This window comes from Melanotaenia boesemani, chromosome 11, assembly GCF_017639745.1.
Source record: "Melanotaenia boesemani isolate fMelBoe1 chromosome 11, fMelBoe1.pri, whole genome shotgun sequence".
In the NCBI taxonomy this organism is placed as follows: domain Eukaryota; kingdom Metazoa; phylum Chordata; class Actinopteri; order Atheriniformes; family Melanotaeniidae; genus Melanotaenia; species Melanotaenia boesemani.
Genome location: NC_055692.1, coordinates 10,078,832 through 10,104,648, shown reverse-complemented (window position 1 = coordinate 10,104,648; position 25,817 = coordinate 10,078,832). Strand labels below are relative to the sequence as shown.

The window sequence follows — 25,817 nt, the reverse complement described above, 5'->3', positions numbered from 1 at the left end:
CACCACATTGTTGTTTTGTATTGTTGTTGTTGTTTTGTGTTTTTGTTCTTTTTTGTTTGTTTGTTGTTGCTATTTGTTATCGCCCACACAGGAGCAGCCCAAAACAAGGTAAAAATATACATGACCACAAAGAAAGTAGATGCTACATCACTAGAAGCTGAGCATGGTTTGAACAGATCTATCTATTTATCTATCTATCTATCTATCTATCTATCTATCTATCTATCTATCTATCTATCTATCTATCTATCTATCTATCTATCTATCTATCTATCTATCTATCTATCTATCTATCTATCTATCTATCTATCTATCTATCTATCTATCTATCTATCTATCTATCTAGCTATCTGTGCGTGTTGACATTAATTTTAGTGGTCACCTAACCTCTCTGGATATTATTTAAGAAATAAGTTCATATTCATTTTCACGATTAAAACTACTGCATCACAAACGCACCGCAACGTTGCTGATCTTGAACGTCTCCCTGAACATGTAAACAAAGATGGCGTCGGCGAGTGACAACAACTAATTTGGCTAATTTAGTTTTTTTTTTAACGGTTACACCTCTGTTTTATTCTTAACATTATTGTAATGAATGCGAATAGTCTTCGACGCCAAACAGCATATCTGTAGAACAACGAATTTCCATCTAAACTGCATACTTTCATTTAAGAAAGCTGCGAGCTACGGTTGGAGATTCACTTTGGTTTGGTAACAGTCACAGGGGTCATAGAAGGTTAGGTTAAATAGTCTGCAATTTACAACAAGTCTTTAAGGTAAGGCAACCATAGCTGTTCGGTTATTAAAATTATAAGATTTGCAGTAATAAACTTTAAAGTCGTGGATCAGGTATTTTATCTTTTGTTAATATTTTGCAAAAGCTAAATACAGCAGGTAAACATACACACTGCTTGGAGCAAGAACAGAAATATGCAATATATATGATATAATAATATATAATAATATAATATATATATAATATAATATGCAAAATATACAAAGATGTAAAAAAATATTATAAATTAAACATTTGTTTTAACTTCCTAAAATCACTTAAGTAATCCATCAATTCCATGTTTTGATTGTACATTTTGGGATCCAGAGAATTAACACTGGGTTCATTGATTGTGCCTTTGAAGACAGTAAATCTGTAACTGTATCATGTTAGTATGACCAAAATATAGCATTTACAGTCTAAATATTTGTTTTAAAGTTACTTAATCTTATTTGATCTAGTTTAGCATCATTTACAGCAGAACTGGTCATTAGAGCTGATAGAATTTTGATGAGATCGATATTTTCCTGCAGAGGGTTTGAAGGGCAAAAAACTAAATAATATGAAGGAGAACCAACCAATTGTAGGTTTTGCTTTTGTTTAGCAAATTTACACTGTTTATTTTTATCAAATAATTGTGTGTGATAAAAGGAATTAACAGTTATTTTATTTAGTTACATTGTTGATGTTATTTTTATTCGTGTACAAACAAACGAACAAAAGAAAAAAGTATCAAATTTCTAATTTCTGCCATTCAGGTTGTTAATAAAAAATGTTTCATTTGACAAAAAAATCTTTGTACTGTGTTTTATAATGACGATCAATAATTAAAGGCAAAATCATTAAATGATTGTGAAATTTCAACCCAAAAGTATTGGTATTGGCAATACCTGCCCTGGATTTACTTGGTGTCGGATCAGTACCAAAATGCATAGCCTAAATAGTCTTAAGGCATTATATATATATATATATATATATATATTATTATTATTATTATTATTATTATTATTATTATTTTAATTGTCTTTTTTTTGTCAGAGACTATGTGCAGTAAAATCATTAGATACAGACCAGGCTGAGAAGAGATGCTCTGCACCAGATTATAGCTTTCTAGTTTCCATCTGCAGTCCCAGTCATTGGACAAAGAAGAGATTTGAAAGGATTAGTAAAAAAAAAAAAAAGTAATGATCCAATGAAAATAAAAATTTTAAAGACAAGCTTTAACAGGAATTTAATTCTGGGAGCCATGGGAAAGCAGTCAAGTTCAATAAATAGGGGACAGGCATGTACTCTATTTTTGGGCTAATCTCTGCAGGAGTTCTACTATTCATATTAGGAGTCCAGCTAAAAAACCATTTTATACATCAGACACTTATGTTTGTGTCTTTTCTTCAGGTTCGGCCACTAATCAGTTATTAAGCAGAAAGGATTTTTTTCTTATTCTTTTGGGTTTTTTTATCTTTAAGAGTTTAGTAGAGTTTTAAAAATACTACATACAATAGGTACTTTTTAATATGTAAAGAAATGCCTTATTTAATTTTTTGCAACAGTTATAAACATTAATAAATAATGCATTAACTGATATTGAATACAGCATTTTGGCAGATGTAACTGTCCCTCTGTTCTTAATATTTTACCTAAAATTACTATTTAAAAATTGGGTCATCTTGCATTCAGTTAATTCTGGTAAATAGTCCTTGAACTGGTTTTTAAAAGTTTTCTTGCACTTCAGTGCTGCACAAAGTCCAACTGATTGTATCACACAGAACATGGTGGTGTGTCATACTTATCTCCAGTAATAAACATGAAAGCAGAATGACTAAAAGCAACAATTTATAGATTTCTGACACCCCCAACAATCCACATTAAATATGAGACCTTATTTATAGCCAAAGGCTTACATATCAGAGGAAACTGTAAAACACTGAATTAATACCACTGTTTCTATATTCTCCTTAAATGTAAGTTGTCCTTGCACATCTCACCCAATGTGCAATTAGCTTAAAACTACCAGCTTGCAGATGTTCAGAATATTAGTCCTGACTCATTTAACATTATCTGCTTCATATTTAACAGAGCCTGTGACCAACGGGCTCGTCATCCCCACTTCAGTGAAAATAATTCATTTGGATCACACTGGTTAAAACAGAGACACACAGTGTGCACTTATGTCATTTTGTGGAATGGAAATGTTTCTGTCTTCCATTAAATTTACACAATCTTGAGCAGCTTTTCTCTTTGCACATGAAGTTTTAACAGTTTCACACATTGCATAAACATATCAGTCTAGTGATGATGGGCCAATCTAAAAAAATGAAAAATTTACTGCAGTTATTTCTTGAGCTTGTTTGAAAGTTTACCAGGACAACTTCATGCTTGCACCAGTTTTACTTGGAGTCAGTCAAGTGTTTGAAAAAATGTAGTTTGTCACAAATCTGTTTACTAAAGATCACATTGAGATCTGGTGTCTTGTCTAGCAAATACATCAATTAAAATATTAATTAATAGATTATTATCTTGGTTTTAGCTATTAAAATAAATATGAGTTGCAGTCCCTTCAATGTGCTGATTTTTATGTATTTTTTGTAATATTACCTCCGTCCAATTGTCATTATAACATGATTTTGATCACGTAAGTAACGTTTTTCTCCTTTTCCACTGAGCTGAGCGTATTTTGTGCTCAAAATTTGTCACATAAGAAACCAAGATTTGTCAGAGAGGATGTCTTTATTGCACCGTAATAATCCTTTTTAACACTTGTGCTTATGAAACAGGGAGGAAACCTCCACTCAGTTTGAGAGATCCACTGATCAGTTCGAGGATTGACTTGAGTTCTGTGTGTCAGAGGATGAAAATCGCTTTGCTTGGAGCCACTGGGCAAACTGGACAGTATCTGGTCAAACAGGCACTGGAGCAGGGTCACACAGTCACCGCCATCGTCAGAAACCCAGCAAAGCTCACAGTGCATCATGACAACCTCAAGGTAATTATCCAGGTTCAGAGTTCAGAAGCTTAAATGAGGTTAACGCCATGCATGTTCCTCACATTACTACCCAGCAGTTGTTTTACGATTTAACAGTGTAAAGTTGGGCACAGATGTGAAATAACATGGAGTAAACTGCAAAGAAGAACATTTGGTTTTTATTTAATATTTGTAAGGGAAAACCATAACAAGATTTAAACTAGCAATGAGATTTAAAAGGTAACATTTAACGTGCTTTAGACCTCACACCCAGTTCAATGATTAACACAAACACAGGTGAGACTCTCTGACTTGCTGTTTTATTATACTAAACACACATAGTGTAGTTTATTTTTAAACTTACTCTCATGTTGCACTTCATAGTGTCAGTCCCAAATAGTCCATGATAAATTCTGTATTTGTTTTTTTGTTTGGATATGTAATGTACTTACTGGAATTGACTCATTTGTGCATTACTAGTTAAACTTTTGCTAACTTCAGTTCATTATCATTATAATGTGTTTTGCCTTGTAGATTTTTTGTATACTCATAAAAGTTCTAGTATTGTCATAGTTTCTCTGTAAGCTTCTGGGCCGGTTGTTCAAAAAATTTAAGTCAGATAAAAACTATCCGGATTTGGGAATCCCATTTTTCAGGACGGTGGATCACGTAATCCAGCTTACTTTTACCCCGGTTATTCAAAGCAAAATAGGATTGGATCACCCTGATCCAAAATCCTGTTTTTCAGGATCACCAAATCCCAATTCCCAAATAAAACAGAGGGTTTTATCGGGATAACAACCAGGACTGGATTACCTGATCCAAGCTGATTTCAGAATCCAGATTTTGAACAACCCATTTTCAAGATTTGATCCTATCCGATAACCGAAATCCGATAAGATTACGTTTGAAGAACCAGCCCTCTAAGATCATCTTCAAGGATTGCCTGACTTAGACCTCTTTATGTATTTTCTATGAATCACTTGTGAATTCTGCAATTAAGAATACTTGTGCAAGAATACTTGAAGTGTTGGATATGAGGATGAAATAGTTACCTGCCCTCCATGTCTCCAGGTGGTGAAGGCTGATATTTTCTCAGCAGACAGTCTGAAGACTCATTTCAAAGGACAGGATGTGGTTATGTCCTGCCTCGGCTTCCCAGCATCCTTCTTTTCGGGGGTCACAGGCTACACCATGTCCATGGCTGCGGTGGTCAGTGCCATGCAAGAAACTCGTGTCAACAGGGTCATCACCATGACTTCCTGGTACACCGATCGTGAGTGAAAAACCCAAACTTTAATGTTCTCACTTGTGTCACTCAAAATTACTTTCCAGGAACACCAGAGAATACTTGAGAGGTTTTAATACCTTCGTGTTCATTTGATATATTCTTTATATTTTTAAATCAATTAGTTAGAGAACTCTGCTTTAGTGTGAACTTTTTTTTCAATAGGCTTTTTTTCTTCTTTTTCCTTTTCTTAAGAAACCCTTAAACCTTTAAAAAAAGAAACGTCCTCCTAAGTTCGTACTGAAGGGTTTTTCACTGCAGGAGTTCTCTTAAGGAATGAAGCACTTTTCAAATGACTTGTTTTTATCAGGAGTGTCTCAGGGGAAGATTCTCTGAAAATGTTCTTCCAAGAATTGTTGATTATCAACAACCTTTTTTGGAAGCATTACGACCAGTGGCAGAGTAGTAAGCTAGTGGTGTATCTTAACATGGTGTGCAGTGTGTCATTAACAAATTTAAGGAACAATCTGAGGACCAAAATCATCAGATGAGTTACTTAAAAGTGATGTCTTACAGCTATTCTAAATAAATGTACCAAATACCGGACGCATGAGCTACAGTATCAGGAATGCTCCATAGGAGGTGTAGAAAAAAGGCTGAGGTGTGCTAAATAATACAAGAGCTGGACTGAAAATCAGTGGCATAGTTCTTTTGGGGATGATGAATCCTCATCAGAGCCCAGACCTAAATGTGTGGGATCATCTGGACAGCGAACAGAACAAAAGGCAGAAAGATCCACAGAAGAATTTTATAAAGTTTTTCATGAAGCCTCGAGAACTATTCTTGAAGTCTACTTAGAGAAATTACAAGAAACCATTCTAGGAGGATTCAAGCTGTGTTGAATAAAGGTGATCACATCAAATACCAAAGCTCATAAAAGTGGACTGATCTGTATTTACATTTATGTTACAATAAATTGCACCTGCATCTACTTCCTCTTTTCCTGTCAACATCTGAAATAAAAACGAGGAGTATCTCAAGATTTTTGCACAGTACTGTAGATATGCTAGCTTAGGTTTGATTGTGTTGTACTTTGTTCGTTAGCTAACTCTGGAACTCAGTCTTCATACTTTATCCGGTTCCTGCTGCTGCCCCTGATCAGAAGTGTCCTCACCAACATGTATGAGATGGAGCACTTCCTGAAAAAGACAGAGGACATCAACTGGACAGTAGTTCGACCCCCTGGCCTCAAGAACCTGCCAGCCACAGGTGAGAAGAGATATGGTGGTCATAGTCATAGCTGGCATCAAACAAAACAGTAGAGCTCCATTTACGGAAGAGCTTAAAAAGCTTTTATGCCTCAGGACCTATTTAGTCATAGCGCAAGCTTATTACTGTGTCCCCATGTGATCAGCCAAGCAGTTCTTTTAAGTTTAATTATTATCCTTATTCATTTTGGTGTCTTTTATTATCTTGATGGAAAAGCTCTTTGCTGTAATCTCTATGCTGTCTGCAGCTCAAGAGTTTCTGACCCATGAGGGATACTTTGTGCCAGAGAGCAACGGTCAGCCGGCACGCAGCGCAGTGGGAAGAGGCGACGTGGCTCGCTTCATGCTCTCTCTGCTCAACAGTAACGCCTGGGTCAAGCAGGGAGTCGCCATCACCACTAAGTGAAGAGGAAGATGCCAGTGTCAGCTCATCAAAATGACAGAAAAAGCAATGTTTCAAATAATGTTTTTCAAATATTAATGTTTTAGTCCAAAAAGCTGTTTTTACAAAATTAAATCCTCACAGCATCCATTCATAAATACTTTACATAAGCTTTGAATCAGTATGTATAGTAATGTCACCCATGTCTGCAGTTCTGATTAGCTTTACATGGCTATTTAAGTGCCTATAATATGCTTGTTTGTGCTGTACATTTTTTTTATCGTTTTTTTCATACCCTTTTTTAAAGCTTCAGTCTGAAATGCTCCATTTTAAAGACTCCCTCTTGAAAAGCATAGTGTTATTCTCTCTTTCAGTAGCAGTAATAATGAAGTGGTAAAAATCAGCTTAATCACTGACACTTCACTTTGCTTAGATTTTTTTTAAAAGTAGTGCAAAGGGAATTAGGTTTTAACTAAAGCAAACAACACTATAAAGACAGGCTTTTCAAAAACTCAAAAATTTCAGTGTTGTAAACACTGCAAACAAAAGCCTGACTGTGCCCGGAATTGATCTAAATCTTGAACATGAAGCAAATAAAGCCAGAACTGTCTTCATGGTGAGTTACAGCCACAGCTGGAGGAGGAAAACGTGTTTTTATAATATTGGATGAACTGGCACTTCTAATTTCTAACAGATTTGGCCTTTTTACTGCCTCATATCATCCACCTGATGAATGTCTTTTTATTAACTTTGGTTTAACTTTTTGCTTTTATGTGTTGGAAAAACACATATATTATTGTTTGTGTTGCTATTATCATTGACAGTATGTTGACAGAAGGCAAAAAGTATAGTTACTCTCATATTTACATGTGCGTGTAGTAACCACTGCAGTATCGTGCCATATTTAATTATTAAACAGTAACTTGATTTAACAAAAATATGTCTATTTTATCTTACATATTCTAGTAGATTTCTCTTCATGAGTGAAGATGCGTTACACCATTTATTAACTGAGTACAGGAAGTACTTTATGTCAAAGAAAGTTTCCAGGCAGGTCTGAAAAGTTGAACGACCTCTGAACTCTCCTGATCTAAGAAGAAATTAAGACATGCAAGGCAGTAATATGCTGTGACGTCAAAGAAGATGTTTGATATGAGCTGTCAAAGAAAATGTCAGCAGCTTATCAAATCTAAATCTTAATTCCAGGTTTTGGCTACACATGGCTCATTGCTCAGCTGCAGCATTTTTATTGAATGATGAGAGAACTTTATCCAGGATTTCAGCAGTTATCTCACCAGATAGTGACGTATGCAAAAAGCCAGGATATTTGAGTTACTAAAATTTTTTATACAAGGATGAAACGATCGCATTTACATTCCTAAAAATATTCAAGCCTCATATTCAGATTATTAGTGACTTTTTAGTTAGTTTTTACAAGTAACATAAACAAGCATAGCTTATGAACAGAAAAATCATGGATGTTCTTGCATGCTAAATGTTTGTATTTACCATTCTGTTATTGCTCACCCTCTAGACCCACCATTTGAGTTATGCTGAAGCGAAAAACAAGGTTCAAGAATGCATTTTGCTTTATTTCTTAATGTAAAGGAATTTTTAATTTGGTTTGAGGAAACTATAGGCATGTCATTTTATCACAAGGACCAGCAGGGATAGGCAACAACATCCAGAAACAACAAACAAATAAATAATAATAATAATAAAAAAAAGTGATCGACATTGTGCAAGACCTAAATTCAGGTGTTGTCTCCATTTGTGCTTTTAACTATTGTCTTTGTGTTTGTCCAACTGTTGTCCATTTGTTTAGCTTGTTAGCATGCTAGCACTTCCTAGCACTAAGTTCAGCAGAAGAAAAAGTTATTAAATGCTTTAACTAGATGACAGAACTCATATGCAAATAAAAATAATGAGGTTAGTTACGTAGATTTGCAAAAGTGTAAACCATTTAAGAATTGTTCTCTAACTGGGGCACTGTACAAGTACCTGCCAAAATGACCCTTTTACTCTAAAATTTATTTAAATCATTATTATGGTTCTTCAAGCATTCATTTAAAAGGAGTATTCTTCGTTATGGAGGATGAACAATTTTGTTGTTAAAAAAGCTGGATAGCAATTTATGACCGAGACTTCAAAACAACCAATATAATTTCAAACTGGATTGAACCGGCTGTAAATGCTTGGAAGAGATTATCACACCATTTATTTATTTTTTCTGTCATAAGACGAGTAGCTGCATTTTGTCCAGTCTGCAGGCGAAAAAATGATGACTGAACTTTTACACTAATTTTAAGGCTGGATTGTCATAACTCGACCCGGTTTAGTTGTTAACAGTGTTAATAGTTTTTTGGCAACCATGGTTACAAAGTCAAGCTATCGGACTAAATTTTCATAAGGTTTTCAGATATTTGATAAAATAATTTTCACATTTGATAATTAAACAAGATGAGGATCATTTACACAACTTGTCAATCTATATGCAGATACTTTATTGCCAGTTTATAGTTTGTCTTTTTCTTCTTTTTTTAACAATATATTATAGAAATCTTTAATCAGTCAAATGTAGCATGAATATGCTCATCTCAGCAGTTTACCAGTGTTAGTAGTAATGGAGGTGATTGTTAAGTAGATTGTCATCTGAGAGTTTCTGAGAAAGTAATAATGAAAGAAAATAATTAAATGTCTTTAATTCTGTTGTCCAAATCACCTGAATTTTATATTGACAATCATGGAAAATCTATCACAAAATAAATATTTTCTTTATCTGTCAAACTGTACATAGAGAAGCAGAAATTCATGTGTGATTTACAATTTGCACATATAGTGATTAACTAAATACAGACACCCGATGTTATTTTTACATTATAAAAACAACTACTACCAGTTTTCAAGATAAGGATTTTCTCATGTACACAACTTGTAACCTAGCGCTGTAAAACCTTTAAATAGATACTGCTACACCAGAAATAAAAAAGTATCTCCTCATTAAGCATCTTTACTGGATCATTAGTAGATTGGTTTAAAAAATTCTCCTTAAAACCTGTTCAAATGTAAAACTGACTTCCTAGTAAGCTGACAGCATCCAGTGCTTCTCACTGTGTGTGTGGCATGTTTGGAGTTGAGTGATGTCACCTGTGTTTCAGATGGTCAAATTTGACTCTGATTCAGATGATTTCTGTCAGAAAGTGAAACTTAATTTAACAGCTTAAAAATCAAACAATAGGAGTCTCCACTTCTTCTGGCAAAACTCCATTCTGTTAAATACAAAACAACCAGAATCTTCAGCAGTTCTATGTTGATCTTTTCTGGCCACATTTCCCATGTCCATCCCTGTCCATCCCAAGTCTACTGCCTTTCTACCGCTTCATACATTTCGTTTATTTTCTCCTGGTACATCTTCACAACAATGGGCCTCCTTAATTTCAAGGTGGGTCCTGAACAGAGAGAAAAAACAAACAAACAATGGTTTATCAGATGTCTGAGGTTCTGCTGAGCAGTACTTGCATAACAACATTTTATCTGCTGTAAACATTTAACCACTACTAGGCCAAGAAAACTTTACTGCAATGTTTGGCCAGGGTTCAGAAGTCTTGAGAGATTATCACATGACCTGTACTTAGAACCTGATTAATGATAAACACCTCCTCATTCCTTAACAACAATAGAAGAGATTTGTTTCAGATGGCAAAAGAGAAAGAAAACACAACAAATCTTCTAAAGACCTACCCAGTTCCCCTCCACTGACAGAGAAGTCTTGCTCCAGTATGACCCACTTCTGGACCTTCTGGGCATTGGATCTTGATTTGGCATTAACGCGCTCCATTCCCTCTTGAATGGCCTTGTAGATAGCCGGCTCCTTATTGGCTATGATCTCTGACACCTTGGTTGCCCTAATGCCGTGCTGCTGGCAGAAGTTCAAAGCCTCAGGACTCAGTTCATCTGTAGGATCGCCATTGTCGTCCATTACACACTGTATAAAAAAGAAAAAAAATAAGGATTATTACACTTTTTATTTTATTAAAGCAGCAGCTGTGACTCTTTACAGGAAGGAAGTTCCAGTTACCTTTAATGTGAGCAGCATGGAGAGGAACTTGAGCTTGTCTCCGATAAGCATGGCGTTGCTAATGATGGGTAGCTCATTCTTCACTGCATCCTCGATGGGCACAGGAGGGATGTTCTCACCGCCGGCAGTGATAATCAGTTCTACACAAAAAGGACAAATTTATTTAGCTTGTTATTCAATCTGTAGCTCAGTTATGCTTGAAATAGTTAACAAAACATTATACAGCTCTTTTCTGGGATTTTTGAATGCAAGGCCATTGAGTGACTCACTCAATTCATGTTAACATGTAAAAAAAAAAAGATGTACTTTGGTTCCAGCAAGGTTTTGTGATATTTAATGTTGGACAAAGGAGGTAAAGACTGATGTCTATGGCAGGAGCCCACTTAGACAGAACAGAGGTCTATTTGTTCATGAGTGGATTTAGGAAGTTTAAAAACACATAAAAACTTTAAAATGGTAACAGATATCCTTGGAAGCAGAGTAGTCTGTGAAAACCATTGTCTTGAACATAGTCTTGAACACTGAAACTGCCAAGCACCTGCCAAGTCTATTATTATCAGTAAAGGATTAAATCAAATGCTGTACTGAAGAGTGTATTAGATTACAGCAGTATTCACTGAATTCTGAGGCATTCGTGCAAATAGATCCCTCAAAATGGATAATGTTGTCGAAATAGTTTAGAAACATTTATAGACTGGTGGTCTTCTGCCTGGAGGTCAGACTTTTTACATGTCACAAGTAGCTGAAAAGGATATGTTACAGTACAATTAATAGGAAAGAATACTTTGTTCTTAACATAAATGCTGTCAGACTTCTACCATATTCAGTTTTCTGTAAAATTTAAGCTCTCTGCATTAAAGTAATAATAAGGAAAAATAAAATAGGAATAAGTATAAAAAATAAGTAAATGATAAAACAATGTTTTTGGGATATTTGAAAAAATATACATATTATATTTACATATGGAACAAATTACTGTTTTGTTGAATACTGCAGACATCTTTCTACTTTACCACAGCTTGGTAGTCAATGGCTAAAACATTTAAAAAAATTTCACACTTTTACGTTAAAGTAGGTTACATTTATTTCTTTTTTCCCCCCATTTTTCTGAAGTTAATGAAGCTACTGACCATATCATATCATATCATATCATATCATATCATATCATATCATATCATATCATATATCATGTCATATCATATCATTTTTGTTTTGTTTTGTTTGGAGTTAGAGCATTTCTGTACTGAGCAAATAATCTCTTCTTTTTTCCCTTTTTTTTAAATAGATAAACTAAAAACTGTAAAATGAGAAAGAAAACTTGCAAATATATGGCTTGTGTCAAAACTATCATCTTTTCATAAATTAAGAAATACACCTTACCTTTAATCCTTCCTGTAATGTACAGGAAATCTTGCTTATCGTGTTTTCCCAGGTCTCCAGAGTGCAGCCATCCTTTCTGATCGAGAGCCTCCGAAGTTTTGTCCGGCATGTTCAGATAGCCCATAAAAACGTGGCGACCCCAGAAACAGATTTCTCCATTACCTTCCTCATCTTGATTCACCAGGTTTGTTTTGCAGCCTGGCATCACCTTTCCACAGCTGCAAAGATGAATCAGGGACATGCTCATACACACCCGTACACTTTCACTGCAGTCCTTTTGAGTCACAAAGGGTGTTCACACAACTTGTGCTATATGAAGTTCTCCACAGTGATTTGATGCTCACCTTGTGATACGATACTCGTTGATGGAGACTGTGTGTGGGCCTGAGCTTTCACTCATGCCGTAAAGCTCCTTCACAGGGATGTTCAAGCTCATGAAGTAATCCAGAGTTTCTTTGGTGATGGGGGCAGCTCCTGTGCAGCAGAACCTGCAGCGGTCTAAACCCAGAGCAGCACGCACCTTCTTAAAGACCAGATTGTTAGCCAGCATGAAACCCCACGGCACTGCATTCTCCCTGTAATGCACAAAAATCAAATATGTACAAATATGTTCTACATGTACAGAAGAATTAAATTTGTGACACACAAACTGTCTAAATACAACAGTATTATGTTTAAATAAAACTCATCTAAATAGTAAAATAAGTTGGGCTCCTGTTCTTCTAAGAACTGATCCCTGCTGCTGACTCACCCGTTCATGGCACTATAGCTATATTGCAGGCCAATGGACTTTGCCCAGTCTGCCACTCTCTTCCTCAGTAGGGGTGCCTTGGCACCTGCAGCTCTCATACTCTCCTGCATTTTCTCCCACACTCGTGGAACCCCCAAGAAAAGCGTTGGACGGGCATCTTTCAGTGTGTTTACTAAGGAGCCCTGGAAAAAAATATACAGTGATCCCAGTCAGCGATATTTATATTCACTAATTCTATGTTTATCTATACTGTATATAAATTAAAAGCTTACTTTCAGGGCATCTGGTTCTGCAAAGTAGGTGGTTCCTGCAAAACTCATGCAAATCCACATGTCAACCATTTGAGCTGCCACATGGCTAAGCGGCAGGTAACTGACCAGAACTTCCACACCGTAGCTCGCGTTCATCAAATTAGCTGCTGTATGGGCTGTCCATGTGAGCTAAAACAGGAAAGGAGACCGTTTTTAAGATTTAAATGTTCACTGTGAAATTTAACTTATCACACAAAAAACATGAAAGTAAAGCAGCAAAGTTAGAGGTTGTTAAACTCTGCTTGAGATGTGGAATCCCATCTTCCTGCCAGACAGTGTTGTTGAGATGCTTGCACAGCTTATTATGTCAAATGTATGAGGCACGACTGCAGTGTCATTAGCTCCATATAGTAGTGTATAGGTAGGGATCAGCCTGACACCGACTTTAGAAAACAATTCATAAACTTTTGTCCTCCTACTTTTGAGTTTTTACTAATTTTCTGTCCACAAAATAGCTCACATCACACATCTGAGTCATATTTTTCTTGTTGCTGCCCTTTAATGACACTTTAAGAAGGATATGAAGCTGCATGAATTGTCAGCTTAAAGCCATTAACATCAAAATGCACCTTCAAAAACACAAAAAAGTGAATCTTCTATTATATTAAGATTATTAAGATAAAAAAAAGGCCTTTTCATTTAAAAAAAATTGCCTGCAGCTTTAAAAACATCTTAATGAAAAAAATTCAAAACCGAAGTATTTGTATTCGGAAGCAGACAAGATTTAGTCAGGTTTCTGAGAATAAATATTAACATTATTTTAAAGAGGCATTGGCATAAAATTTAAATGGTGACATGTTTTTGGTGTTCCCCAAGGTTCTGTGTTGGGTCCATTTCACTATTTATCAATCACTTAAAGATCCCTTACTATACATTTTTTTCAACAATTTCATCAGAGGTCCAACAACATTGATTTCAAAGTGTATCACCTCAAATTCAGCCTTGGTCCTTAATTTAATCCATTCCAAATGTGGCTCTACTGAGCTCTACTGAGAACGGGCTGTTTCTGAACCTTTAAATGTTCATGAGTGGTGCCTGTCCACGCCCCTCTCTGGAAAAGGATCTGGCTTTCGCTGGCACCTGTTTGGTAATTTTAGAGGGCAGGCTCCGCCTGGTCTCAGATCTAAGACTCACTCATTTGAGCACATATTTGCCAGAAAGTGGAGCAAGCAAATGAGAGAGGAGACAGAATTTCCTCTTTTTGGACCTCATACATAGGCTATGAGGACACATATGACTGTTAGAAAACCTTTAGAAAGTAAATTTTGTATAAGATGGGACCTTTAAGTTGACCTTTATACTGTGAAAAGGTCTGAATGTTATACTACTACAGTAGTGTTTAAATTACGAGTTACCTTTTCCAAATATGAATCACCTTACTTTTAACTTTGTTTTTGTTTATTTCATTTTAAGCCCAGTATTCACTGGTGTTGTATTTATTCCTTGCACAAGTACTGAAAGCAACCATAATTTTTTAATATTACATCTAATTCAATTTACCTTTGAGCAGTAACTTAAAAGTTATTATTACATTTTCACACCTGAATCACAAACTTTTATCCAAAAGCCTGTCCCTATCCATGAGAATGTAAAATAATAATAACTGAAATAATTATTCAGTTGAAAATTGATCAAGATAACAAGACAAATAGTGGCAAGTTATGATGACTTTGTGATAAATTAAACATCAATCTTTTCAGTAGGTTAATTAAAACCCTAAGAAGCCCCAGTATCCAAAGATAAAAAAAAAAGAAAAGGCAAGCCCCTTGTTACTTACATTGTCATGGCTAAGCATAACTCCTTTAGGGTTGCCAGTAGTTCCTGAGGTATAGATGAGGGTGCAGCACTCATTGGCCCGAAGACTGTCAATTATGGCATTCAGTTCTTCATCGGACTCCTCCTCTCCAAGCTTCATAAACTCCTCCCACTACGGAAATGCAATAGTTATATTTTTTTACAAAAACTGTACTGAGCACCAGCTACAATTTTATTTCCATCATGTTTGATTGAAATTGTGAGCATCATACACAATGTGTTATCAGATGTCCCACAACCATGTGATTTATCTGCATGTCAACATGTTTGCTGTGTCAACATACTGTATACAGGAACGGTTCTTTCTGCTGCAGCTCGCCTTTATACTGAACAATGGCTTTCAGATGGGGCAGTTGATCCTTAACCTGTTGGACAAGAATAGATAAGCAAAGGTATGTGAGACCAGATTCTTTTCTCTTTTTTTTTTTGCAGTTAGTTATTACTTTTATACTTTATTACAACACACTAAAGTATTACAGTTTACTCCTGACCTGCAGGATTTTGTCGAGCTGTTTTTGGTTCTCCACAATCAGAACGTTGGCTTCACAGTTGGCAGCCACATACTGGCAAGCCTCTGGGGAGTTGGTTGTGTAAATGCCAACTGCCAGGCCCCTGGGGTAGAAAACAAACCATTAATCCACACATTTTCTTTAATTCTTCACTGTCATTAGAATTTTTAATTTTAACTGGCTAATAATTACTTAAAACCATATTGGACATACGTGAGGAGAAGAAAGTGTATTTGTCTATTCTATTACCTTTTAAATAAACAATATATAATAAACAAAAATAAATATTTGTACTAAAAATTAAATTAATTACATTTTCAAGAAATAAACTCATAAATTTAAAGCCAAAAAAGAAGAAAACTCATTTTTACATGTCATAAAAGCACTTTTTTCACTTTATGAAGCTTCATCAACCTCACAAAAACATTTAGAGTCATAACTGCACAAAATTCTGCTGAGTTTTGACTTTAAATGCAACTTACTTTCTGTGCAATATACATTATCTGCAATACCAATGGAAAATAATATCATTACATTTACTTATGACTGCCAGCAGAATGTGATCATGTCTTGTGGGTGTGTTTTTATGTTTTTACTCCTAGTCATCTATTTTTATAGTTTTACAAGTTTTATAGGTTCTTAATAACTTTATAGACATCTTTCCCTTCTCTTTATGGAGCAAACATGGACTGCATTTGAACTGTTTTGCACATGCAAATCATTTTTATTATACATATATATATATATATATATATATACATATATATATATATATATATATATATATATATATATATATATATATATATATATATATATATATATATATATATTTGTATATGTTTTTGTTTTTTGTTTTTTTTACCTGTCCTGTCCATCATTATAGCAAGCAGAATGATAATCTGGTTGCTGTATCGTGCTGAACAAATTTGCTTAGCCAAGGGGAGGCTTATGGGTATAAGGCTCCTCTTGAAAATCTGATTCATTTATTTATTTATTTACTTTGAACCATGTATCATGATGTATCTAATCTTGCTGGACCTGACCGGAGGGGACAGAAAAAGAAGGAAAATAGCAAAAAGAAGCAAAAGGGAAAGAAGAAAGGAGACAAAAACACAGCAGGCAGAAAGCAACGACCCTACAATCCACACCATCACCAGACAACAAACTGTTACACCTGTACATGAACACACCAGAAAATTTCCTACAACTTTTACAGAAAAAAACAGAGCTGCTAATCATTAAGAGTTCTTAAATAATAACCAAATCAAAAAGACATGTCACAAAAGTAACACAACAACCAGATACTAACTCACAGGAAAAAAAAGAAGAATTATCTCTTAGTGTATAAACCCACTGGACAACTCAGTAATTGTATCAGCATGTAGAGCATGAGGAAGAAGGAATAAGGCTAATAATTACTTAAAACTATTGGACATACATGAGGAGATGAAAGTGTATTTGTCTATTCTAATATCTTTTAAATAAACAATATATAATAAACAAAAATAAATATTTGTACTAAAAACTTAAATTAATTACATTTTAAAGAAATAAACTCGTAAATTTGAAGCCAAAAAAGAAGGAAACTCATTTTTACATGTCATAAAAGCACTTTTTTCACTTTATGAAGCTTCATCAACCTCACAAAAACATTTAGAGTCATAACTGCACAAAATTCTGCTGAGTTTTGACTTTAAATGCAACTTACTTTCTGTGCAATATACATTGCATGCAATACCAATGGAAAATAATATCATTACATTTACTTATGACTACCAGCAGAATGTGATCATGTCTTGTGGGTGTGTTTTTATGTTTTTACTCCTAGTCATCTATTTTTATAGTTTAACAAGTTTTATAGGTTCTTAATAACTTTATAGACATCTTTCCCTTCTCTTTATAGAGCAAACATGGACTGCATTTGAACTGTTTTGCCCATGCACAATGACAACAAAAATGTTTGTTATCTGCTAATCTCTCAATGGGGGTCTTTTTAACTAAAAAAGTAGAAATTTCATCAGAGCATAAATTCACATTAACATAGGAACATAGGAAATGTTTTTTGCTGCTGTATTAATGTTTGAAGTATATGTAAATAAATCTAAGACGAACTGTTATTGTACGGTTGCACAGTTTACCACATTTCACCGTCACTATGGCTCTGAACTCCTTTGTAGAGAGGATTGAGGAAGTAAACTCCCATACTGTTCTAAAGTTCCTCAAGGCAATCAAACTATTCCAGCCCAAACCTGTTTGGCAGAGATAAACTGATATTATCAAAACAGGGTAGAAGAAAGGTATATCTGGACATTCATCATTTGAGCTTGTCAGACTCAGCTCCAGACATGTGGTCTTACCCGGCAAAGATGCAGCCAATGTCTGAGATGAACCACTCAGGAGAGTTGAATCCAAGAATACCGACGCCATGGAAACGCTTCAGCCCCAGCTACAAATGAGAGGACATATACTTAAATGACACAGCTGCACCATGCCTACATTACTTTTGACCCACTTTTTGTTTTCAAAGCCCTTCCACCTTCATAACCATGAAACAGGAGCTGTAACACAGGTTGTGAATTTTACACACCCAAGTGTTAGTTTTCAGTGTTCTATTCTCACACCACAGAGTAAACCGAGGCCAGGAGATAAAGGTTTAATGCAGCTTGTAATTTATTAAATCTATTGTGTGTACATTTCATGCATATTCATTTCTGGATCTGTAACTGTGTTTGTGTTTTGTTTAGACTGTAACTATAGACTTTGACTGGAAACATAAACAGGGCCTAATTAAAAATTCATGTATTTGGTTATTTTAGTTACTACTGCACATTGGATGTAAATAAAGATGTGACAATGACTTTAACATTTAGATTTGAAAGAATATCAGGATGCATTTTAGCCTTATCTTTCATGAATTATTAAAAATACATATAATATGATTCCTCTAAGGACCTGTAAAGTTTTGTTTATTAGAGCTGAATTAGTGCCAAAGTCAACAACTGCTTAAATATTTCCTGACAATACTATATTCTACAATCACAGTAATGCACTTTTTTATGCAAGCAGAGAAAGTTAAATTATTAAATATACTAACCTTGATGAAACTTTTAGCCGCTGCACGACACTGCTCATAGTACTGCCTCCAAGTCAGAGTTACCAACTGGCCATCTTTTTTGGAAACCAAAGCTGGCAGATCCCCACACCTTTCCACCGTCTCCAGAAACATCTGATGGATGGTGATTGGAGTTTCTGAGCCCGGACCTGAGCCCTCCATCCTCAGCCTCACTGCCTGATCTCTCCTGGAGCTCCATAGCTGCTCAGCAGGGGCCAGAGTTGTTGGAATATTTAGTGGCAGCAGAACTGGCTTTGTCTCTGTATTGGGACAACATGGGCAGATGCATTTACCCGCCATTACTGACAAGTTTGTGTTGCAAGAAACCAGCTCCACACAGAAGGCACCGAAAGCTCACGTTTGGAGAAAGAGTCAAACGAATGAGATGAGAGCAAACATCCCTGGAGTCTCCCAGTGGGTGTGTGCTGTTTCAGAGAAGCATGATTTGCAGCTGTGCGGTGAATAAGTAAAGCTTTGCTGTCACCTGATACAGAACAGAAAGCTGGAATGCGTGGGGCTCACCTACCAATCAGACTTGATTTGAGGAAGTGAAAGAAAAACTAACCTAGAATAACAAGTTCATGTTTTCCAAATACACACGCAGGCTTATTTAACCTGTTTTTATCTAACATTTATGTCATTTTCTGCAAGATTTTAATATTTGTACAAATATCTCAACAATTTAGTCCGTAAAAACATTATCTGTTATTAAATAAATCTCCACGTTGAGGTTTAGTACTTCCCTTAAGTCCATGTCTAATTTACATTCTTTTTATAAAACTTAACCAACTTGTTTTTACGCTTGATAATGTGGCATGAAAAACAGTTTTCTAATGCATCAATAAAGCAGTCAGATTTGTCTTAAATAGTACATTTCATCCAGTATGACCCAGAGTTAATAATAATACACTAGGTAATAATAAAAATGACAACTGGGACTGATCATCCCTGCTGCTGCTCTGATCAATCCTGTCTTTAAAACTTTACCCACTACTTTAGGTCAATGAGAGATAACCTTTAAACACGTCAGTGAGAAAAACCCTGAGGCAGTCTTTTCTGCATCATAAGTTCAAATGGAGATAGGACACCTTTGAGCCCTGAGGAACTTTGTCTAATTGATCTTTTCATTTTCCTTTCTTTCCTTTAAAACTTATTTTCCGACCTCATCCTGACAAACATTTCCTTTAAACAGCTTCATAAATTATATTCTTGTTGTCTTTTATTTATCGCACATTGCTCTCTAAATGAAAATCCCCTGTCATCTAATTAATCCTGCTGAAACTTAGCTGGAAACAAAAGAGCTATCTATAGTTTTGAAGTAGTTTTGAATTTCAAAGTAGTTCCTCTCTCCTAAAGTCACACTCAGTCTTACCTGGTGAGAGTTCTTTAATAGTTTCCTTCACCTCCTGAGATCTGGGAAGCTTGGCCAATCGTTCAGAGCGACTTGAAGGTCCTTGGCTCTCTGAAACTGCCTCTGGACTGAGGTCGGATGTGTCCACTTTGCCATTGAGGACAATGGTGGAGTGGTTCTTTCTTTCTGTTGCCTCCAACACAGGCTTTTCTTCTTGGGACGGGATACTGAGATAGCATTTGAGAGTGAATAAATCAGACTTTTTGTTTAGAGACGGATAAAACAAAAAGTTTTATAATCTTCTGAAAATCATGTTGTTACCTGTCACTCATAACTGTACTTTCCTTGGCACTCATCTTCTATTTGCTATAAACAGAGAAGGTGAAATAGAATCAGCATTAAAAGTCTTCAGATGTCCTCCGCTTAGGACACCCCAGGCTGATAAGATTAGCTTTTGGGAAACAGCACTGCTCCTCTCATTTATACAGCTCTGACATTCATTGAAGTCATTGCAACAGGTCAGCACTGATGAATGCTGATGCCACAAGTTGCACACGGCAGTAGTCCAAATGTTGAAATTCTTAATATTGTGCCAGGAGACATTGCTTCACCTCCATGCACAATTTGTACATTACATCTCGATCTGTGAGCAACTATGAAGCAAAGAAATTCATGCAAATGCTGTCATTGCAAGTTTGTTTGAGTCAAAAACTGACCAACAAAAAGTTTTAGGGCTTAAATAAATACATATTGTTGAAAAAAAACCTTCTAAGTTACACTTTGCATTCAAACAATTTTCATCATATTTATTACATTATAAATATATGTTTTTGTACTTTTTCTACACTATTAAAGCAATCAATTAATTGAAAGTCTCTGCTTAGATCACATAAAACTCAACATCAAATTAGTGCCTTATTAATTAGCAAATGCCATGCTTCATTTATGAAACCATATTAGATTAAGATCTGTCAACGCAGAAGGCTGCTTGACCTCTGCTTCCTGAGTTTCAAGATTCCTCTCACCCAAAGTTCATGCAACTTACAAAAGTGCAGTGTGACAACGTGAAGTGGCAACAGCAAAATCTTTGCTCACTATTGTGCAATTGTGCAAATATCATATAATATCCTCCCATGCAAGAAAAAAAATTATTTCATGCTCCTACATTACTTGGATTTCTGTATCACCCAGAGATAAAGAGAGAAATGTATCAGGAAAAAAACAAAAATCATAAAAATCCACATTAAAACGCAGTCTTCTTAAGAAGAAAATAAGTATGATGTTACAATTTTCTACTTGCAGCTATATGTGGTTTATATGTGGATGTCCTCACTCACAACCTGCCCATCTTATTGAATATTTCCCAAAAAAAAAAAAAAAAAAAAACACCTTCACTATCAAAAAGCAGAAGAACTGAAGAAAATTAAATGGTAGCTTACCTTCTCTGCTCAAACAGCTGAATGGCATCAATTTGTCAGGAGCAACCAGGTGTAGGACAGACCTGCATCAACCTTTGCCCAGTTCAGGAACTCAACCATTGCCCTCTGGCAGAAATATCAACCAATAAGGAATTTGAATAAAGTCAAAGCAGATTTCCCTGCCTCATCTGAAGCTGCAGAAAAGTGCTAAATCCACCTGAGAAAAAAATTATCAAAGGTTGCAGCTCATCAAGGTGAAGAAGTCCTGAAGAATAACACACACAAACAGTGAGCGGCTACAGAAACCTGCCGTGTTTGTATTAATTACAAAAGCTGACAACTGTTGGTATTGGTGACAGTCACCACCAGCAGTCATCAGGGGAAGGATTTATAGATCCTAAAAGTCAATGAGGTACATTAAAGCTAGGGTGGGTGTGGGGTCCGGTCCTGATTTTATCAGCTCAAATCTGTTTGTGAAGACAGTCATTATCAAACATGTTTGATGAGGCCCGAGAGAGAAGTAATGATAAGACGAGATAAGTTCTCTTAGGTTATGAGGACAGATGAGACTTTGACCCTTAAAAGAGTTGTTCACTAATTAAAACTTGTGCAATTCTGGCATTTTCTAACAAACACATCTAAAAATGTGGAAACATTAACAACAAATGTACAGTATAGAACAGAAGCATTTTATTAAGTTTATCTCTAAAATATCTACATGTATTTGCTGGTGGTGCAGAATACATCAAATAAATCAAATGTTGGGTCATGTTTTAATTAAAAAGAAAATAAAAGCTCTTCTTTCCATGAATAGGTCTTGTTTCTGCCTTTGTCCTGATCTACGCATGATCTCAGAGGAGGAAGTGAACACTGTTTTGTAAGTAAATATAGGTAAAAGTTTAACCATGTTTCTCCAACGAGTTACCTCACTTAGATACTAAGGTCACTGAATGACACCACCCAGTCACACCACAGCCGTCCTGACCCCGACCCCCTCTGCTTGTCTCTGGACTAAAGCCATTGAGTCCAGAGGTTCTGAGTGATTAATGAGGGGGCTTCTTCAGAGTCAGCAATATAGTGCACACTCAAGAGTTGAAATATATAAATTTAGTGTAGTTTTTAACAGGATTTGCGCTGCAAAAATGCACCATATCAGCTTAGGTTAATTAATTTATTATTAGCTAAGACATTATTTACAAATGCTTTATAAATCAGCTTTTGAGAGAAGGTTTGGAGTGCCAGACCGTGGAAAATCCTCCTCCTTGTTGACACTTTGCAGCCTTTTTTTTAGCTCTTCATTTATTACTAGGACCTCTCTGAATGGCAGCTTGATTGGCTTCTGTTTGGAAAAGGACTTCAGAACATCTAAAGTCTATTTTTAACTGCTCATTACATTAGAGCTGCATGATTTATGAAGATCAGGAACATTTGCTAAATAAAGAGCCATTATCCAGATATTTATAACTGCTGGTTTTAAGAGTCTGAACCCCAAACTAATTATATTTTAATAACATTAATAGCTAGCTACTTCTGATCGCACAGCTGAGTGGTAAAAACTAACTGGAACAGCTCTTGCATTTACTGTATTGTTCTCTCAACTTTGTGGTATTTCAATTTAATTTCGCAGAAAATATAATAATAAAAAAAGTTTTTATGAAAAAATCTTTGCCAAAAGCAAAGAAGAGAATTCATTGTCACACAATGAAAAAAAAATCTATTCTAGCAGATTCTACAATCAGCAGATTAAAGGTGCAACACGTAACAAAATCAAAGGTCAGTGACAAAAAATATCAATATATCATTAAAAACTGTTTTTATTAGAATCTAATCGCGTTACTATTTAGTAACGCGATTAGATTCTGATAAAAAGTTTTTTAAATATTTAAAAGAACTATTTTAAAACCTGTCTCACTTAGAACGAGCCTTTTACTTGTTGTGAGTTCACATACAGGGCAGCCACCATATTTGTAGGATAAATAAAGCCTTTAAAGAGACATAGAAGAACACAGTACCCATGTACACAATGTTGAAGTAGGTACCTGTAGTACAGTCATTGCTGCACCAGGAGCAACTAGATGAAATCACTCATTAAAGCATATTATTGTCTGCAAGAATTTTGGCCGCTGTCTGTGTTGGGCATTCCTCTGCCCATCTTTACCACTAGATGTCAGTGATTCTTACACACTGTACCTTTAATTGGTGACGTGAGGGTGTAAGAGTTCATTGTGAAAGGAGCATCCCTCAAAGTGTTGGTCTTTACAAGCAAGAATGGGTCATGGTTTACTACTCTGACAGAGAATCATCAGTGAATTAAAATATCTGCTTCAAGAACTGAACTGAGTCATTTCATATGAGAAATAATTCTTTATTTGAGAACATTTTGATCATAATGTTTAATACTTTTTTATTTTTAAAAGTGTTGCCATCTCGAGATTGTGAAACTAAAGCCAGGCTGGAGATGAAGAAAGAACAGAGAGCACGCGTGCATGTGACACAGTTATCCTGGCGGCCATGTCATCTGTCGTCCCCCCAGGACATGGACATGAAGATGGTAGACTGACTGAGATCCATGCTTTCCATCGTTGATCACTGAGAATTCAGTGTGAAGGTAAATAAACGGCTTGTATATTCACATCAATCCCAGAACAACAGAATGTTTATTAACTTACCAACTCTGTATCCTTCATTTAGAGATTCTTCCTTTGCCACATTTTTAGCAACAATCAGCAAATGTCCCAAGAGCTGAAAGTTGAGAAGAAAGAGCACTGTAAACAGGATTTTCACTGGTCTCATTAACATTATTAAAAATGTTAAAGAACACATGAGAGAATAAACTCATAATTATGTCTTGACTTCAATTCAAAATGAAAGAAGTTCAGATGTGAACTGGTGAATGAAGGCAAAGCAAGAGTGAGTTAGTGCCTCAGACTGAAAATTTCTTTCCACTGTTTGCACTCCTGTTTATGTCAAAGTGCTTAACTTTTCAAATTAAACAAAGCACTGTGGTTGACATCTTTTGATTTCCTGTTGCAAAGCTAAACACAGCAGCATCACTGTGGGCACATTTTGATTTTAAGTTAAATTTAAAAAGCTGATTAACTTTGGAAGACGGGATTTGTCAAACTGGTAGTATTTTCTTTGTCTCTATGTTCCAAGTAACAGCTTGTCCTGGATGTATGGTGCCCCTCACTCAGTTTCAGACAAAACAACTTACTTCTGCGTCATCATCTTTGGCTGCACTTATGCGGGGAATAGGGACCCTTGGAATAACCAAAAAGTGAACAGGGGCTTGTGGGCTGATATCCCTAAATGCCAAACACTGGTGAACACAAAAACAACATTTAAGAAAGATTCTAAAGCAAGATTATGTCAATTTATCTCTATATTTCATGTGGACTAGAGCAGATCAAATAATCCCAACATGCTAGAAGTTGTTTACCTTCTCATCTTCATAAATAATATCAGCTGGGATGCTTTTGTCAATCACTTTGGAGAAGATGGTTGGCGCTGGAGAGCCGTACTTCTTACTGGCCTCCTCTGCCAGCTTCACTTCATCACTTTTTGAGCATAGTGATCTCTAAAGTTCAGTGGGACACGGGAATGAGAGAAAAATAAACTGATTACTGCATTACAAAAACAAACATTAAAGCAGCATTAAGGTGGCTGTATAAACCAAACCTCTTGGTGGTGGTGGGACCCTGCAGGTTTCCCACAGGCACCACCAGAGCTGGCAGGACAGATGTTGTGAAAAGGCTCAGAAGCAGTAAACGACAAGGAAATGATCATGAGAATAAGCGCACGTTTTATTTTTTGGTAAGCTACCTCGGTTCGACAAACATGGTGCAAGCGGCTTAACTGGGCCACTCTGGTTCCGACGACCGGTGCTCGTAAAATACAGCGAATATACATGCTTAGCTATTTGGCGTTGAACGTCACTAGTATTTTAGTGACTAGGAAACTACTAGTTTAGGTTGTACATGCCCCGTCATGGGCTCACAACTGTGCAACGCAAACGTAATGTTGCATTCAAAACACTTGTTAAAAATAGCATTTTCCAAATCTCCGTTTACTGTAGTCCACTGATAGAAAGCACACCTTTGTGTACCGGTGTGCACCCTCTGCACTTTTGTTAGCAATGACTTCAGTCCACATTGTATCGAATTTATATACACACAAAGTATATATATATATTATGTCAGGCGTGTGGTTGGCTTGTTTATTTGTGTGCAATACAAATTTACGACGTTTTTAGAGTGCTTCCAAAGGAGGCATTGATTACGTTTACAGGGCTCGCTTCAAGAGCAGCGGCGTTCCCTTATGCTAACATAGTGCTAATCTTCAATAAATAATAAAACAGTATAAACAGTGTCTTAATTTAAAATATCAAAGTATTTTCCAGTAACTTGATTGTGACTATCCACGAGATATATTAATTGTAAAAAATCGACAAAGTTACGTGCAATTTGTTTGG

General features: G+C 35.8%; 3 protein-coding genes and 1 long non-coding RNA gene across 8 annotated transcripts; 2 read left to right on the top strand and 2 right to left on the bottom strand.

Moving 5' to 3' along the window:
• The first annotated feature begins 496 nt into the window (after nucleotides 1-496).
• Nucleotides 497-9,600, top strand: LOC121649583 (flavin reductase (NADPH)-like). 3 transcript variants are annotated; one of them, XR_006012134.1, is made up of 6 exons: nucleotides 497-779; nucleotides 3,553-3,761; nucleotides 4,815-5,016; nucleotides 6,073-6,237; nucleotides 6,485-6,718; nucleotides 6,841-9,600. XR_006012134.1 is itself a non-coding variant. In XM_042000526.1 (5 exons), exons 2-5 carry the CDS (start codon nucleotides 3,627-3,629, stop codon nucleotides 6,640-6,642), a joined length of 660 nt encoding a protein of 219 aa, XP_041856460.1. In that variant the 5' UTR covers nucleotides 497-779; nucleotide 3,626; the 3' UTR covers nucleotides 6,643-9,600. The 3 variants fall into 3 exon arrangements, 2 of the variants coding, with proteins under 2 accessions (XP_041856460.1, XP_041856459.1); XM_042000526.1 differs by having other exon boundaries at nucleotides 3,626-3,761; nucleotides 6,485-9,600; XM_042000525.1 differs by having other exon boundaries at nucleotides 6,485-9,600.
• Nucleotides 9,304-21,516, bottom strand: LOC121649580 (long-chain-fatty-acid--CoA ligase ACSBG2-like). Of its 2 annotated transcripts, XM_042000520.1 has the most exons (15): nucleotides 21,368-21,516; nucleotides 20,250-20,294; nucleotides 19,950-20,155; nucleotides 18,560-18,837; nucleotides 17,823-17,911; nucleotides 15,445-15,565; nucleotides 15,238-15,318; nucleotides 14,916-15,065; nucleotides 13,100-13,267; nucleotides 12,828-13,009; nucleotides 12,421-12,651; nucleotides 12,077-12,294; nucleotides 10,697-10,836; nucleotides 10,360-10,603; nucleotides 9,304-10,067 (listed from the first exon to the last, which is right to left on the bottom strand). In XM_042000520.1, exons 2-15 carry the CDS (start codon nucleotides 20,282-20,284, stop codon nucleotides 9,979-9,981), a joined length of 2,232 nt encoding a protein of 743 aa, XP_041856454.1. In that variant the 5' UTR covers nucleotides 20,285-20,294; nucleotides 21,368-21,516; the 3' UTR covers nucleotides 9,304-9,978. The 2 variants fall into 2 exon arrangements, with proteins under 2 accessions (XP_041856454.1, XP_041856456.1); XM_042000522.1 differs by lacking the exon at nucleotides 21,368-21,516 and having other exon boundaries at nucleotides 20,250-20,375.
• LOC121649585 lies at nucleotides 15,288-23,889 on the top strand. Its single transcript, XR_006012135.1, has 3 exons — nucleotides 15,288-15,345; nucleotides 22,161-22,223; nucleotides 23,764-23,889. It is a non-coding gene; the product is annotated as an uncharacterized LOC121649585 (long non-coding RNA).
• Nucleotides 23,696-25,461, bottom strand: hint2 (histidine triad nucleotide binding protein 2). 2 transcript variants are annotated; one of them, XM_042000528.1, is made up of 5 exons: nucleotides 25,169-25,461; nucleotides 24,786-24,923; nucleotides 24,561-24,665; nucleotides 24,016-24,088; nucleotides 23,696-23,935 (listed from the first exon to the last, which is right to left on the bottom strand). In XM_042000528.1, exons 1-5 carry the CDS (start codon nucleotides 25,253-25,255, stop codon nucleotides 23,844-23,846), a joined length of 495 nt encoding a protein of 164 aa, XP_041856462.1. In that variant the 5' UTR covers nucleotides 25,256-25,461; the 3' UTR covers nucleotides 23,696-23,843. The 2 variants fall into 2 exon arrangements, with proteins under 2 accessions (XP_041856462.1, XP_041856461.1); XM_042000527.1 differs by lacking the exon at nucleotides 25,169-25,461 and adding an exon at nucleotides 25,025-25,162.
• Nucleotides 25,462-25,817: the final 356 nt, after the last annotated feature.